The sequence below is a fragment of the Podarcis liolepis genome (assembly GCF_965112155.1).
Source record: "Podarcis liolepis genome assembly, chromosome: 16".
Taxonomy (NCBI): Eukaryota; Metazoa; Chordata; class Lepidosauria; order Squamata; family Lacertidae; genus Podarcis; species Podarcis liolepis.
This window is the reverse complement of record NC_139567.1, coordinates 40,284,066-40,298,652: the sequence shown is the minus strand read 5'-3', so window position 1 is coordinate 40,298,652 and position 14,587 is coordinate 40,284,066. Positions and strand designations below refer to the sequence as shown.

Below are 14,587 nucleotides of genomic sequence, written 5' to 3'. Positions count from 1 at the left end.
CATAGAGCTGGGAATATCCCCGGCTTGAAACCCTGGAGAGTCACTGCCAGCCAGTGTAGACAGTACTGAGCTATGTGGACCAGCTGTCTAATAACTCAGTGTAAGGCTGTTGTGAGCATGTGTCTTAACAGCTGAAATGTCTGATAGAACAGAAAAGTGTCCGCAGAGCTTTCCACAGTCAAGAAGACGGGAAAGATTCTTCGAGTGGAATTTGTCTAGGGCCTCATCTGGCACCTTTTCGCTGGCTTGGAGTTGGTGGATAGACAGACTGAGATGTTTAGGCATTTAGATATTTAGGCTTTCCCATCCGAAACATAGAAGGCAGCAGTGTTCTTATCTCCAACCCCTTTGAGGTCAGTTCATCTGAACTGGGTTGCCCAAGACCACCCAGCAAGCTGTGCTGAACGTTTGTGACGTCCTCCTAACATTGTTGTTCATAATTTTTCTAGCTCATTTAGTATTGCCTGCACCCCAAAAGGCGCATTGCAAATTCTTGCCTCCTTTAGCACTGGCATGGACCTCATGGGATACGCTAAGCTGAGAGATAACGGCTCATCCAAGGCCACCCAAAGAGCTGTGCTGCTAGCCTCCCAAACCTGGAGCCAGCGTGGTGTAGTGGTTAAGAGTGGTGGACTCACAATCTGGTGAACCGGGTTCGCTTACCCACTCCTCCACATGCAGCTGCTGGGTGACCTTGGGCTAGTCACACTTCTCTGAAGCCTCACTCACCTCACAGAGTGTTTGTTGTGGGGGAGGAAGGGAAAGGAGATTATTAGCCGCTTTGAGTGGAAGGTGGGATATCAAGTTCTTCTTCTTCTTCTTCTTCTTCTTCTTCTTCTTCTTCTTCTTCTTCTTCTTCTTCTTCTCTGACTTGATGCTGTGCATACAGGCTTCTCTTGGAGCAGCAGAATTTCAAGTTATAAGAACATAAGAGTCTGCTGCATCAGGACAATGGCCCATTTGGTCCAGTACAGTGGTACCTTGGTTTACAACCATAATCCATTCTGGAGGTCCCTTTGTAAACCAAAACAGGTTGTAACCCAAGGCGCACTTTCGCCAATGGGGCCTCCAAAAAAATTGGGTGGTAATCCAAAAAAAGTTCGCAAACCGGGACACGCACTTCCGGGTTTGACGTGTTTGTAATCCAAACGTATGCAAACCAGACTGTTTGCAAACCAAGGTATCCTGTTCTCACAGTGGCCTGTCAGATACTTGTGGGGAACCTGCAAGTGGGACCCAAGCCCAAGAGCACTCTCACCTCTTGCAGTTGCCAGCAAGTGGGATGCAGAAGCCCTGTTGCCTCTAACCATGGAAGCCCAGCCAAGCCACTGGTGGGCTCACCCGCCATGAATTTGTCTAATCTCAAGTATGAGCTACAACATATGTTCTGTAATGTGTTTCTAATGTTGTATACCACCCTGGGATCTTCTGATAAAGGGTGGTAGGAAAATTGTATTATTATTATTATTATTATTATTATTATTATTATTATTATTATTATTATTATTATTTTATTTATCTCCTGCCCTCCCTAGCTGAAGCCGGGCTCAGGCCGGCTAACAACAACATTATTATTATTCTGTGATTTTTTTATGACTTAGTGGTCTATAAATATTTTTATAAATGAATTAAAAAACAGGGGTGAAGCCCTCCATTTCAAGTGTGCCCTCCCTCTTGATTCCCCAAAGAAGAATCTCTGTTCTATCCCTTCCTGTATTTCACCCCCCCTCCTTTCTAAATATCTTCTCCATAATGTGTAATTAACCTTCTGCATGGAGAAAGCACTAAAAAAAGGGGGCACTTGAGGAAGGCGATCCAGGCCCTTTAAATCATTCCAAAGCATTTCTTTGCTCATAGATTGGAAGGCAAAAAGTTTTTGTTTTTTTTCTTTCTTGAAAACTTGGCTTGGTGTGGAAATGGTGGGGAAGGGGACGAAATAGAGCAAGAGGAGGGAACATTCTTGGTTAATGTTCAGTTGCAGGGGAGGTCTGTCTAATTAAGCATTAAGGAAACAGTGGTTAACAGGTATAATGCTGTTAGACTCCGGCTAATATGAATGCGACCGTGACCTCCCAGATAGATCAAAGCCTAATCTCTCTGACAGCTACAAGATGACATGGCTTGCCACAGGCCTTCTGCTGCTCCTCGCTGGAGCTCTTTGTCTGCAAAGCATGCCTGATAGCTAGGAGTATATTTTTAAGGATGAACAGGTAGAAGTAAAGGGCTGTCTTTTGACATTTTAACTAATCCCTTCTAGCCTGTGCTTTACTTGCACATTTAGGATATTTGCTAGCAGGAGACGCTGGCTTTTCCACATATGCAGCATGTCATGTTGAATCGGGCGTCACGGTGATGCCTAATAATGCAAACGTATACAGTGAAATGGATTCTGATTGCGTTAAAGTGACGTGCGCTGACCTTTTACCTGTTACGTGATTCACAAGGAACGCTTTAACCCTTAATGAGCGAACACAAGGGTTTGAATTTATTTTCTATTATTCTGTTATTAAGCAGTGATACACTTTGTCTCTACACCCCCCCCCCCACAAAAAAGCTGTCTTGTTATTTAAAAAAGCCATACAGTTTTTATATCCAGGGGTCAGCAACTAGAAGCCCCAGGGACAAAGCTGCCCTCCCACACATTACCTTTTCCAGGAAAGTTAGTTGCTGACCAAAGGCAGCCTTTTATTTTCCATCATTTACTTACAGAGGTTCATGTCTTGCTTAGCTGAAGAAGGGCAGAGCTCCAAAGTAACATGGGGTGGCTAATTTTGCATGGCATTAAGTGCAAAGAAATGTAAGGCACTGCCCTGTGAGGCAGAGCCTCTTGGACTGTTCTTTTGCATAGGACCCTTTCAGTAACATTAAAAGAGTTTTAGACAAATTCATGGCTGTCACTGGCTGCTAGCTCTATTGGCTATGCTCCAGCAGTATGTTGGAGGCAGTATGTCTCTGAATGCCAGTTGCTGGAAATCAGAAGTGGGGAGAGTGCTGTTTTACTCAGGTGCTGCTTCTGAGCTTCCCATAGATACCTGGTTGGCCACTGTGGGTCACTGGAGTTGACAGGCCTTTGGCCTGATCCAACAAGTTCTGCTTTAGTTCCTGGATGTTTCTGTGAGGTTGCAGAAGAGAATGCGGGTCTCAGGCAGCCTTGCTGCACTGATCATCAGAATGGAAGGGGCAGGATATATATATAGAGAGAGAGTCTGGAAATGGAAATCGTTTGCAAAAACTACTTGGGGCCTGTTCTATATAAGGCTTGCTCAGGAAACTTTAAATGCAGTAGGGGGAACCTTCAGCCCCCAATCAATAAATTCTGAGTGACGGAAACAAATATTAGATCTGTGAAATCAAACTGGATTTATTTTCTGGCTGCAAAGTTTGAATTTGTAAATTTGACAGGCTGTTTTTTTTAAAAGGGCATAGGCACATAAAATAACATAGAAAGAAAAGAATCCTTACCCAAATTCGAGTTGAAAGTTACCTGTCAGAAGTGGTTAGAAGTCTGCTGTTTTATCTCTTGAAGCGTGTCCTTTCAGTTGTCAGTTTTAAAAGGTTAATATAGAACAAAAGAGCAGTGAAATTAACCTTCCTTTGTGTAGCTTTATGCCTTTCGTTTTTCAAACTAAACCTGTTGTTTAGCTTGAATAGCAGGCCTGGGCTTTTCCATCCTGATCCAAGTGCCTTCCCTGCCTTTGGAAAAGGAGGGCAAGGAGCTTGGCTTGGCTTGCTGGTACTCAATATTCCACTTTCTGAAAGATTCCATCTCGTGTCTGAGCAGATAGATGTGTGAGGAGGAGTTCTAACTATTTTTTAGCCTGTACTTCATAAGGGAAGAGAGGTAGAATTGTACCCCGACTTATCCACAGGAGGTACCTGTCCAGCTTCCAGGGCTACCAGAGGTCCACACACTGGATGTAATGGATGTCTTAGAATCATAGTTTGCCCTAACTGCCCTTTAGATTCAAATCATAATTTGTGTTTCAGCTGTTCAGGCAAAGCATGGTTTATGCAGTTTCCCACTTTACTGAGAATCCTCAAAGTCGTAGCAAAGTGAGGAGACATGTGCACTCAGGGGGAAAAGTGGGGTGAAAGAAAAGAAAGGTGATCTCAACCATTTTACCAACATGTACAATGTTAAAAGACTGAGAACCCTTAGAAGCATTTTAAAATATTTTTGTAACTGGTTTTCCTAGACTTGCATCCATAAACAAAGTTAAGTATAGACTCCAGCTCAGAAACTTCTTTCAGAGTTATAAAATTAATATATAGATATCTGCTGGTTACCTGAATTAGTTTTATTTATCATTTTGTCCAGAATAAATAGAGCAGTTTGGCAACTGAAAAAGCCATTCTCTTGTTTTGATAATTACTTGATAAGGCAAATTAACAGTTGTACTACTTGAAATTTATGCAGGAATTTTAAAATATATTGTAATTTCTCCAGGTTGAGCTTAAGAGGAAGTATAATGACCTACATTCCAAAGACAGAGGACTTCTACCAGGCAGCCAGTGGTATGAAATCCAGGCCTTCAGAGCTCTCAACCAAGCATTGGGCAGGTGAGTAGAATTAGATTATTCCTGTATAGATCCATATATATTTGGGGCTTTATCTAATTTAGTTTAGTTTAGTTTAGTTTAGTTTTCTTGTTTTGTTTGCAAAATTGCAATTAATAGAAAACAAAACTAATAGAGACACAAACAGGTGAACAAGAATCATAATCAGAGATGAGAAGGGTGTGGAAGGGGCAGGAATTGCCCCCACGTCCTGACCTGGAAATGCTGGCAATTGAACCTAGAACTTTCTGCATGCAAAGTAGATGCTCTGCCATTGAGTCAGGCCCTTCCCCAACCCTCCAACAAAGTAGAGAGGTGCCCCAAAACATTGGAGGGAAAAAATCCCACTTATAGCTGAACCCGGTAGCTCCCTCACTTTGCTGTAAGTGATTCTGAACTATAATCTGCAGTCTTGTAAACATTTGTGACCTGCATTCTCTGTGGACTAAACATCTTGTACACCAGTTCAGCTAAAGCTGAAGTGATGTTTTGTAGAATCGAGTAACAAGGCGTTTTGCAAAGCAGTACTGGAGATTTCTGGCTGTAGCCTGCACCTTCCCTGCTTTCAAGCTATGCCACTTGTATTGTAAAGTTTTCTTTATACAGTGGTGCCTCGCAAGACGAAATTAATTCGTTCCGCAAGTTTTTTCTTCTTGCGGGTTTTTCGTCTTGCGAAGCACGGTTTCCCATAGGAATGCATTGAAAATCAATTAATGCGTTCCTAGGGAAACCGCTTGCCAGGCTGGCGGTGCGGAGAAGGGCTTTTCTCCGCACCGCAAGCCTTCAGGACAGGTACGGGAACAGAGGGGAAGGGGCGCAGCGCTTTCCCTCTGTTCCCGGGGCTTGCGTGGGAGGAGGGTTTTTCCTCCCCACCGCCAACATTCAGAACAGCATTCTGAATGTTGGCGGTGGGAAGGAAAACCCTCCTCCCACCCCAAGTCTTCAGGAAAGCCATCCGATGCCGGGCGGCGGGAGAAGGCTTTCCCCCTCCCCCTCCCGGCATCGGAGCTTCGTCCCGATGCCGCGCGGCGGGGGGAGACGTTCCCCCTCCGCCGCCGGGCATCGGGGCTTCGTCCCGATGCCGCGCGGCGGGGGGAGAAGTTCCCCCTCCGCCGCCGGGCATCGGGGCTTCGTCCCGATGCCGCGCGGCTGGGGGAGACGTTCCCCCTCCGCCGCCCGGCATCGGGAGGCTTTCCCCCTCCGCCGCCCGGCATCGGGGCTTCGTCCCGATGCCGCGCGGCGGGGGGAGAAGTTCCCCCTCCGCCGCCGGGCATCGGGGCTTCGTCCCGATGCCGCGCGGCTGGGGGAGACGTTCCCCCTCCGCCGCCCGGCATCGGGGCTTCGTCCCGATGCCGCGCGGCGGCGGGAGGCTTTCCCCCTCCGCCGCCCGGCATCGGGGCTTCGTCCCGATGCCGGGCGGCGGCGGGAGGCTTTCCCCCTCCGGCATCGGGGCTTCGTCCCAATGCCGCGCGGCTGGGGGAGACGTTCCCCCTCCGCCGCCCGGCATCGGGGCTTCGTCCCGATGCCGCACGGCGGCGGGAGGCTTTCCCCCTCCGCCGCCCGGCATCGGGGCTTCGTCCCGATGCCGGGCGGCGGCGGGAGGCTTTCCCCCTCCGGCATCGGGGCTTCGTCCCGATGCCGCGCGGCGGCGGGGGGCTTTCCCCCTCCGCCGCCCGGCATCGGGGCTTCGTCCCGATGCCGCGCGGCGGCGGGAGGCTTTCCCCCTCCGCCGCCCGGCATCGGGGCTTCGTCCCGATGCCGCGCGGCGGGAGGAGGTCCGAGGACAGTGGGGAAGACGCGCTGCGCTTCCCTGCTGTCCCTGAGATTTCCCTATGGGCTGTCGTCTTGCGAAGCAAGCCCATAGGGAAATTCGTTTTGCGAAGCGCCTCCAAAACGGAAAACCCTTTCGTCTAGCGGGTTTTCCGTCTTGCGAGGCGTTCGTCTTGCGGGGTACCACTGTATGTCATTTCATTGTCTTACTAGGCTTGCCAAGCCTGGTGTTGTTTGTTTTTCGGTTTCTAAAAATCAGACATGCACATCTAGCAGAGCATTTGCTTCTATGGGAAATATGAATATTCATCTGATCCTTTCAAAAAAAGTATCTTGGTCATCTTGGAAACAAAGTACACAGCTTTCCAAAAGCAAGAAAAGCTTCCCTCTTTCTCCTTAGTATTTGCTGAGAAGGTGCCTCTTCACTGCTTTTGTTTTTTCTACAGCAAACTAATAGGGAAATAAGTGCTTTAAACAAATAAGTGCTTTAAACAAAAAAAAAATCTGGTAAAGAAATGGGGACATCAGTAATAACCAGCAGCCTCTCATAGCCAGCATTGCTGAGGGATCAAAATCACTACAGGTTTGAAATCAGTTGTTAAGATCAGTACAGTTTCAAAAGTTTCAGTGCACCATCCTGTCTTAAAATAGTCATATCAAAATATAGACAAAAACCTGTTCCTTGATCTCAGGGACCATGTAGTTATGACATCTAAAAAGTTGTCCAAATGCATATCAAACAGACAACTTTCCAAAAATAGAGTAGATATTTATAATTATCATTATCAACTCGTTAGAGCATGATGCTTATAATACCATGGTTGCAGATTCCATCCCCATATGAGACAGCTGCATATTCCTGCATTGCAGGAGGTTAGACTAGATGATGCTCAGGGTCCCTTCCAACTTGGCAGTTCTATCTAGTCTGCCTATAGTATCTACTGTGTTTCATACACCAGAAGATAGACACAGCCTTTCCCCTTAGGCTTGCACTCTAAAATGTTTGGGGGGCGTAGCTCCACAATGGAGCATCTGCTTTGTAGGCCGAGGGTCCCAGGTTCATTCCCCAGCACCTCCAATAAACAGAAACAATTATGAGATGATGAGAAGGACCTCTCTCTGCCTGAGACCCTGGAGTCCAACAAAACAGTACTGAGCCAGATGGCAGCTTGCTATGGCTGGAGGGAGATTGATATGAAAAACCAAAAGGAACATCTTTAACAGGGATTTAAGTCCAGCTGGAGGCAGGGAAGGACCTTTAGCTCAGTAGAAGAACATCTGCTTTGCATGCAGAAGTTCCTTCCCCATCCCTAGAAGAACTGTTATGAATAGGTTTTCACCCATAGGACCACCCCATAGTGATGGAGATGGAGCAGTGGAAGGGTCTATCATGGAATGAGATTGCAAGGTACCATAATCCAGGTAGACCTCATCTACTTGTGACCTAGAGTCGCATGTGTTTCTGAGGTGATATAACTCAGAAAAATCTCCTAATTGTAAAAAAAGGAAGAAAAAAAATCCTATAAATCCACCTGAAATTATAGAGTGGCTGCCAAACTAAACCCTAATCAAGATTTGCAGGTACAAAATACCTGCCCATGTGAAGGGCATAGTTATTTCATGGGGTTTTTATTTTGTATTCCAACATGTATAAACTGACAAATAAAAGGTGAGCTGGTTTAAGTCTCAGATGTGGGGTTTTCATATTGCTGTGGTAGTATTTGAAGTAACATGAAGTCCGTGAAATGTGATCACTTGGGGGGAGGGAATATGCCAGATGTTGCGCATGGCCAGGTGACAACTCTGCCATGAAATTGCAGCATTGCTTCACTTGAAAGGTGTGGGATATGTCTCCAGTGGGCCCAATACATTTATTTTAACTACACAATTTTGCACTTGGCTTTCGTTTTTCTGGCTCTTTCCCCCACACTCCCCTGGTGATGAAGACTTCACTGAAAGGCCACCTGCAGAATTTTCTGGTGGTGAGCTTGTTACAGGCTCGTCATATCAATAAGAAGGGCCAATCTCTTAAGAGTTGCTTCTGCGCAAGTCCCTGGGCAGTAGGGAGTTACACAAGGAGCAACTGGTGGGTTATGTTTCTAGAAACTCGTAAGAAGAGCCCTATCAGATAAGACCAAAGGCCCATTTAGCCCAGTATTGTGTTCTCACAGTGGCCAACCAGATGCCTATGGGAAGTCCATAAGAAGGGCATGAGTGCACTATCCTTACTTGTGATTCCCAGTGACAGCTGTTTAGAGGACTATTGCCTCTTAACATGGGGAGTAATAAATCCATAATGCCTAGTAGTCCTTGTTACCCTTAGCCTTATTTTGTCTTCATTCCTCTTTAAAGCCATCTGTATTGGTGCCCATCACGATATTTTGAGGTAGTGAGGGCCATCAGCGTGAATATGTTGCTGTGAGATTCCTGATGGATTGTGCCTAATTACATTTTGAAAAATTAGTCCTTAAGGTGCAATTGCAATTAGTCCTCAAGGTGCCACAGGACTCGGTGTTGTTATTATACGGTGTTGCTATTACTGATGCCATTGTCCAGCAAGCTTAGTGGCAGAAAAGCGGTTACATCCATGATCAAAGTACAAGTGGTTAGATATGAAATAAACATGCCTCTCTTTTATTTTTGTTATTATTAATATTATTCATTTCATTTCTATACCGCTTTACATTTATATTTTTAAGAAAACATCTCAAAGCGGTTTACAACACATGATTTTTTTAAAAAACAACAATCCAGAATAAAATATTACTGAAGAAAGTCTATTATGGTTATGGTTATAATTTTATTTGTACTGTGCCCATCTGACTGGGTTGCCCCAATCACTTTGGGCAGCTTCCAAAAAAATCTAAAACACTGCGAGACATCAGACATTAAAAACTTCCCTATACATTCAAAGCAATAATTAACAGGAAACTAAAATATTATTTTAAAGATCTCAGAATAAAACAGTGCAAAGGAGGTCAACTACAGAATACACATTTAATGGAGCAAAGTTAACAAAAAAAATTATCTTAAACATTTCAGAAGAAAGCATTGCTAAAGGAAGTCAAATAGGTAAAATTCACATTTAGAACAACATAATTAACAAGAGAATAAAATATTATCATCAACATAGAATATTGCTGCTGCTGCTTTTGCTGCCAGTCCTGCCAATGGTTGTTCATGGCAGGTGGAAGGTGTGGAAGCTCAGGCTCAGTGAACTGGGTCTGCACTAAGAAACAGCCAAGATGGCCTCTTCAGCAGCCTCAACTTCTGTAGCTGCAGTCAATCAGGGCTACACCTTCCCAGGCCAGGTTGAAGAAGGTCTGCAAGATAGAGAGCAGGTCCCCCAGTCACTTTTTATTTGTGCTGAAATATTTAGTCGCTGCTTTGTCCTCTCCAATTAACCCACTACAGTCATTTCTACCGTGGGTGTGAGTACCAGTTTCAGTGGACTCAGAACATTACAGGTTTTAGATATTTAACACCCTGATGATTAGCTGAAGCTTTGTAAGTTTTAGTGATAGCTGAAACAGTTCTATCAGGTAAATATCATGGACATTCTTATATTCCCCCTTTCCCAAACTTTTTTTTTTTAAAAACCCATTAAGAGTCATCATGTATTGTTTTCTCACCTGTTGCTCTGTTTTAGGTGTATTCGCCACAGGAGCGATTGGGGAGCGCTTATTTTAGTTGATGACCGCTTCAGAAGGAACCCAAACAAATACATAGCTGGTAAGACACATGAATACCCTGGAGATGTTAGTTAGTGACACTTGGCTTATAGCCCATATATATCATGGCCATGGCTTTGGATCATGTTGCTGCTGTGCTGGTTGATCTAAAACAGAGAGAGCCAATGTGATGCCCTCTATACATTGTTGGGCTCTACTCCCATCAGTCAACATGACCTGTTGTCAGGGATGATAGGAGTCGTAGTACACCAGCATCTGGAGGACATCATGTTGGCTACCCCAGATTCTAAGGTTATGCTGAGGGCTTCTGCATGCAAGCAAGGCATGTGCTCAGCCACTGAGCTATGGTTCTTCCCCTTGTGGCAGTAGCTGTTCAATATCTCAAGCAGAGGTTCCCCATCATCTGCTACATGACCCTTCCACCTGAAGATTCTAGACCAGGCTTCCTCAACCTTGGCCCTCCAGATGTTTTGAGACTACAGTTCCCATCATCCCTGACCACTGGTCCTGCTAGCTAGGGATCATGGGGGTTGTAGGCCAAAAACATCTGGAGGGCCGAGGTTGAGGAAGCCTGTTGTAGACATTGAGCCTTGGGCCTTCTGCATGCAAAACATGCCCTTTCCCACAGAGCTATGATGCTTCCATATCTAGGGTTGTCTCCAAGTAAGAGTAGATCCTATTATCTTAATGGGTCTACTCTGATTGGAACCAGACCCCTTTCCTATGCATATATCTAAAGCAAGCAAAGGTAATTCTAAAAATTAAATTTTAGGGCATCATCTCCTGTGATTTGTTTTCCTATAAATGTCACTTTCCTATACCTATGTCCTTTGGTGCAGGTGATAATATTTTATTTACTGTAAAATAAAAAGCCTTCAAGGCATAATTTCTGTGTTGGGTTGTAATTATTTTGCACCATCGCATATGAACAATGCACTTATGCTTTGCTATGGTAAATTGATCTGTGTGAAGTGGCAAATTGCTGTCAACTCGCTTGGGCAAGAAGTTAATGGAGGGTGCATGGCTTTTCTGTAAAGCAGCAGCACTGCGTCTCCTCCTCTCCCCAGTAACTTCTGGTCTCTTCCATATTTTTGCCACGTCAACAGCTCACTTAAGAGCTTTCCTACTGCACTTCATTGGATGCCCTCTGCCGGGGTGCTGAAACCCAGAATGTGACAACTTCATGTCAGGAGTTAGATGTGATCAGTTGCTAGAAGTTAGTAAGGAGAGGCAGAGACATAGAACTGCTCTCTTCAACAGCAGCCACACATCCTCCGTCATGTCTAGTTCTGGCATTTGAAAAACTTCTTCCTGGGCCATATGAATCACTGTGACATTTGGAAACATCAAGCATTTTCATATCTCTCCCTCTAATAATGAGCTTGAGTGGTGAGTGCTGACTGAAATGGAGCCGGAGCGAGAAGGAGGTGTCAGCATCTTATGGAGAGTTCTGAAATTTGCAGAAGTACGAAAACTAACACACATAGTCCAATGAGGAACAAGCATGTGCATTAGCCATGCAAAGTCAAATCTCTGTTGAGGAATGTCCTGCTTCAGCCCTTTACAACTTACAATTTATTAGCAGACATCATGCCTAACTGGCTGGAACCCTGAACAGGAACACTCCAGTTTGGGTTGATGATACAGTGCGGCAAAGTTTCATTGCAATTCCCTCTTGTTTTAGTCCATTGTCCATTGCAGTCTGTTACCTAGTTTGTTACTGTGTGAATTTCTAATTAAAGTAGCTGAATAAATTGTGGGTGGGTGGGAATGTGTTTTGGCCTCCAGCTTTGCTGCTGCAGATACAAAATCTCACAGTTAAAAATGTAGTGAGAGGTAAATAAAATATGGATCTCATGAAATCCTTATGACTGATAACACTGACATTGTACCAAAGCAATCAACCACCCTAGATAAATTCATTGCCCAGTATAAATTAGTAATCTGAGGAGCGTTTTTGTGAAGGGCAAACACAGGTACTACCTTTTTAAATATTCATAATCATTCAGCCTTATTAGCTATTAAAATATATATAAGGTGGGGGCATCAGAATGTCTTCTCTGTCTTAATTTTGCATCTCCTTGTTTTGATCGAGTGAGGTTAGTTCTTAATCTACTTCACTTTGAAGTGTAGAATAGCTATCCTGAAATATCCCAGTGTGTCAGTTTTTCAATAAAAGCTAGACATTTTGGTGCCTCAACAACATCCAAAGGGCCACACATTGGAGAAGGTTATTGTAAATGATTTGGAGTTGGCGTCCAACAACATGGAAAAGGCCACCTTTTAGGGAAGGCTATTGTAAGTGAATTGGCAAACATTTTCTTGGGGGGGGGGGAGTCAACAAAAAGGGGAAGGAATGTTTCAGTATTCTTGGAAATGCTTTTAAGTAGCTGCAAACATCACCAGCTCGGATACAGGCAGCCCTGTTACCAGCAAGCGTTTGGTAATCATGACAGATAAATTGGTCCACTAGTACACACTAAGTAGAAGAAACTGCTTTAAATATTAGGCTGTGAACATCAAATAGAGATGGCACCTATTTTTCCCTTTGGTGTTTCTAAGCAATTTCATCGAAGGGAGGAGATGAAGCAAATACTGCCCTTGTCTTGACAGTAGATGGTGCTCAGATTCTATCGCACAAAGGGTCTTTCCCTTGTCTCAGAAAAGGCAGCAAGATGGGAGGATATCATTGCCTCACATGAGAGTCTTTCTCGGTAATTTTAGAAGCAGTAATCATGGCAGGTTTTTCAAGAAGTTGGGGGCTGCACTACTGATTCTCAGTAACACATTTCTCATTGAAACAAAGCAATTTGCCAGAAAATGCAATGGATGCTTATGAATATATATATATATATATCCAAAGATAGAATGATTGTTATACTCGTGGTATAATAGAATCCAAAAATATAATTGACTTCAAAAGATTCCACTTGTTCAGTCTTTATCAGAACACATGCACTGAAACTGCTTTTAAAATGATCAGTGGTTTGTTTAAACAAAAAAATTCCTTCCAGTAGCACCTTAAAGACCAACTAAGTTAGTTCTTGGTATGAGCTTTCATGTGCAAGCACACTTCTTCAGATACCTCTTTAAGGTGCTACTGGAAGGAATTTTTTTGTTTTGACTATGGCAGACCAACACGGCTACCTATCTGCAGTGGTTTGTTTGTTTTTTAAAATTGGGGGGGGGGGGAATAAAAAGATAGCAACAAAGAAATCCCTTTGCTTCAAAGCATAAAGCCACCAGCATTTCTTTCCCTCTTAAATAGTTTCATAATTTTTTATTAAATTTCTGTACCACCCTTCATCCAAAGATCACAGGGTGGTTTACAGTATAAAAACAGAACATACATAACAAAAAGATAAAATAAATCATAAATATAGTAAATTCTGTGTGGTTTTTAAAATAAATTTTATTTTCAGTTTTTAAGAATTTGCAAATACAAATCTTACAATGTCATACTTCCAATACAGATACAAATCAGACTCCCTCCCCCTTTTGTAGTTTCTTCTCTTATTTAAAATTTTAACACTTTACTCCATTTTTAAATTATTCTACAACTAATCTTAATAATTCCTGCCAACCTAGCAGTTTGAAAGCACGTCAAAGTGCAAGTAGATAAATAGGTACCGCTCCAGCGGGAATGTAAACGGCGTTTCCGTGTGCTGCTCTGGTTCGCCAGAAGCAGCTTAGTCATGCTGGCCACATGACCCGGAAGCTGTCTGCGGACAAACGCCGGCTCCCTCGGCCAATAAAGCGAGATGAGTGCCGCAACCCCAGAGTCAGTCACGACTGGACCTAATGGTCAGGGGTCCCTTTACCTTTACCTAATCTTAATAATACTTTCAACTGCTTTGATTTAAGTTAACCCTAGCAATGCACTTAGTTGCATACCATGATTTTTCAAATATTCCACAAATATTCCCCACTCCTTAGTATATTTTTTTCCTCTTGGTTTCTTAACACACCCATTAATTTTGCCATTTCAGCATAATTTGATTCCCTGTGTTGGTTGCATTCAGTTAAGTTCTACTCAGAGTAGACCCATTTAAATTAATGGACATAATCTCAATAGGTTTACTCTGTGAGTAGAACACTGGATGCAGCTCTATGTGCACACAACATTATTTTAATGCTCAGTTTTCATGTTGTGGGTTGCTCTCCATACTATTTTCACTGTGATAATCTATTAACGTTCTCATTATCATATAGTGTGGCTTTCTAAAACTCTGTTTGGCAACTCATTTTTAACAGGGGACAAACACTTAGACTTGAGCAAGGGCTAAAGGGCCATCGGCATTTGCTCCACCCAGTGCCATGGAAGCCAATACCAGAGGCAAATAGCTCTTTAACCTCCTTTCCCCTATTTCTATGGGGAAGTTAGACTTGGGTACATCCCTCCCCTGTATGCATCCTTGTCGCTTACTCCCATGTGTCTTGCCTTGTGTAGGAGAAGGCACAGCTGAATTGTGTAATGGCATAATAATAATAATAATAATAATAATAATAATAATAATAATAATTGTTATTGTTGTTGTATTTGTACCCTGCCCATATGACTCGGTTGC

General features: G+C 43.7%; 1 protein-coding gene across 21 annotated transcripts in view; it reads left to right on the top strand.

The window, feature by feature from the left end:
• Positions 1-14,587, top strand: part of BRIP1 (BRCA1 interacting DNA helicase 1) — a 225,737-nt gene that overhangs the window by 96,778 nt on the left and 114,372 nt on the right. For all 21 annotated transcript variants that reach the window (XR_014520059.1, XR_014520060.1, XR_014520061.1 and 18 more), the window contains exons 17-18: positions 4,448-4,560; positions 9,977-10,059. Coding sequence is in view for 12 of the 21 variants with exons in the window: in XM_083479765.1 (XP_083335891.1) it covers positions 4,448-4,560; positions 9,977-10,059 (196 nt within the window). In the remaining 9 variants the exon portion in view is untranslated. The remainder of the gene's footprint in view (positions 1-4,447; positions 4,561-9,976; positions 10,060-14,587) is intronic.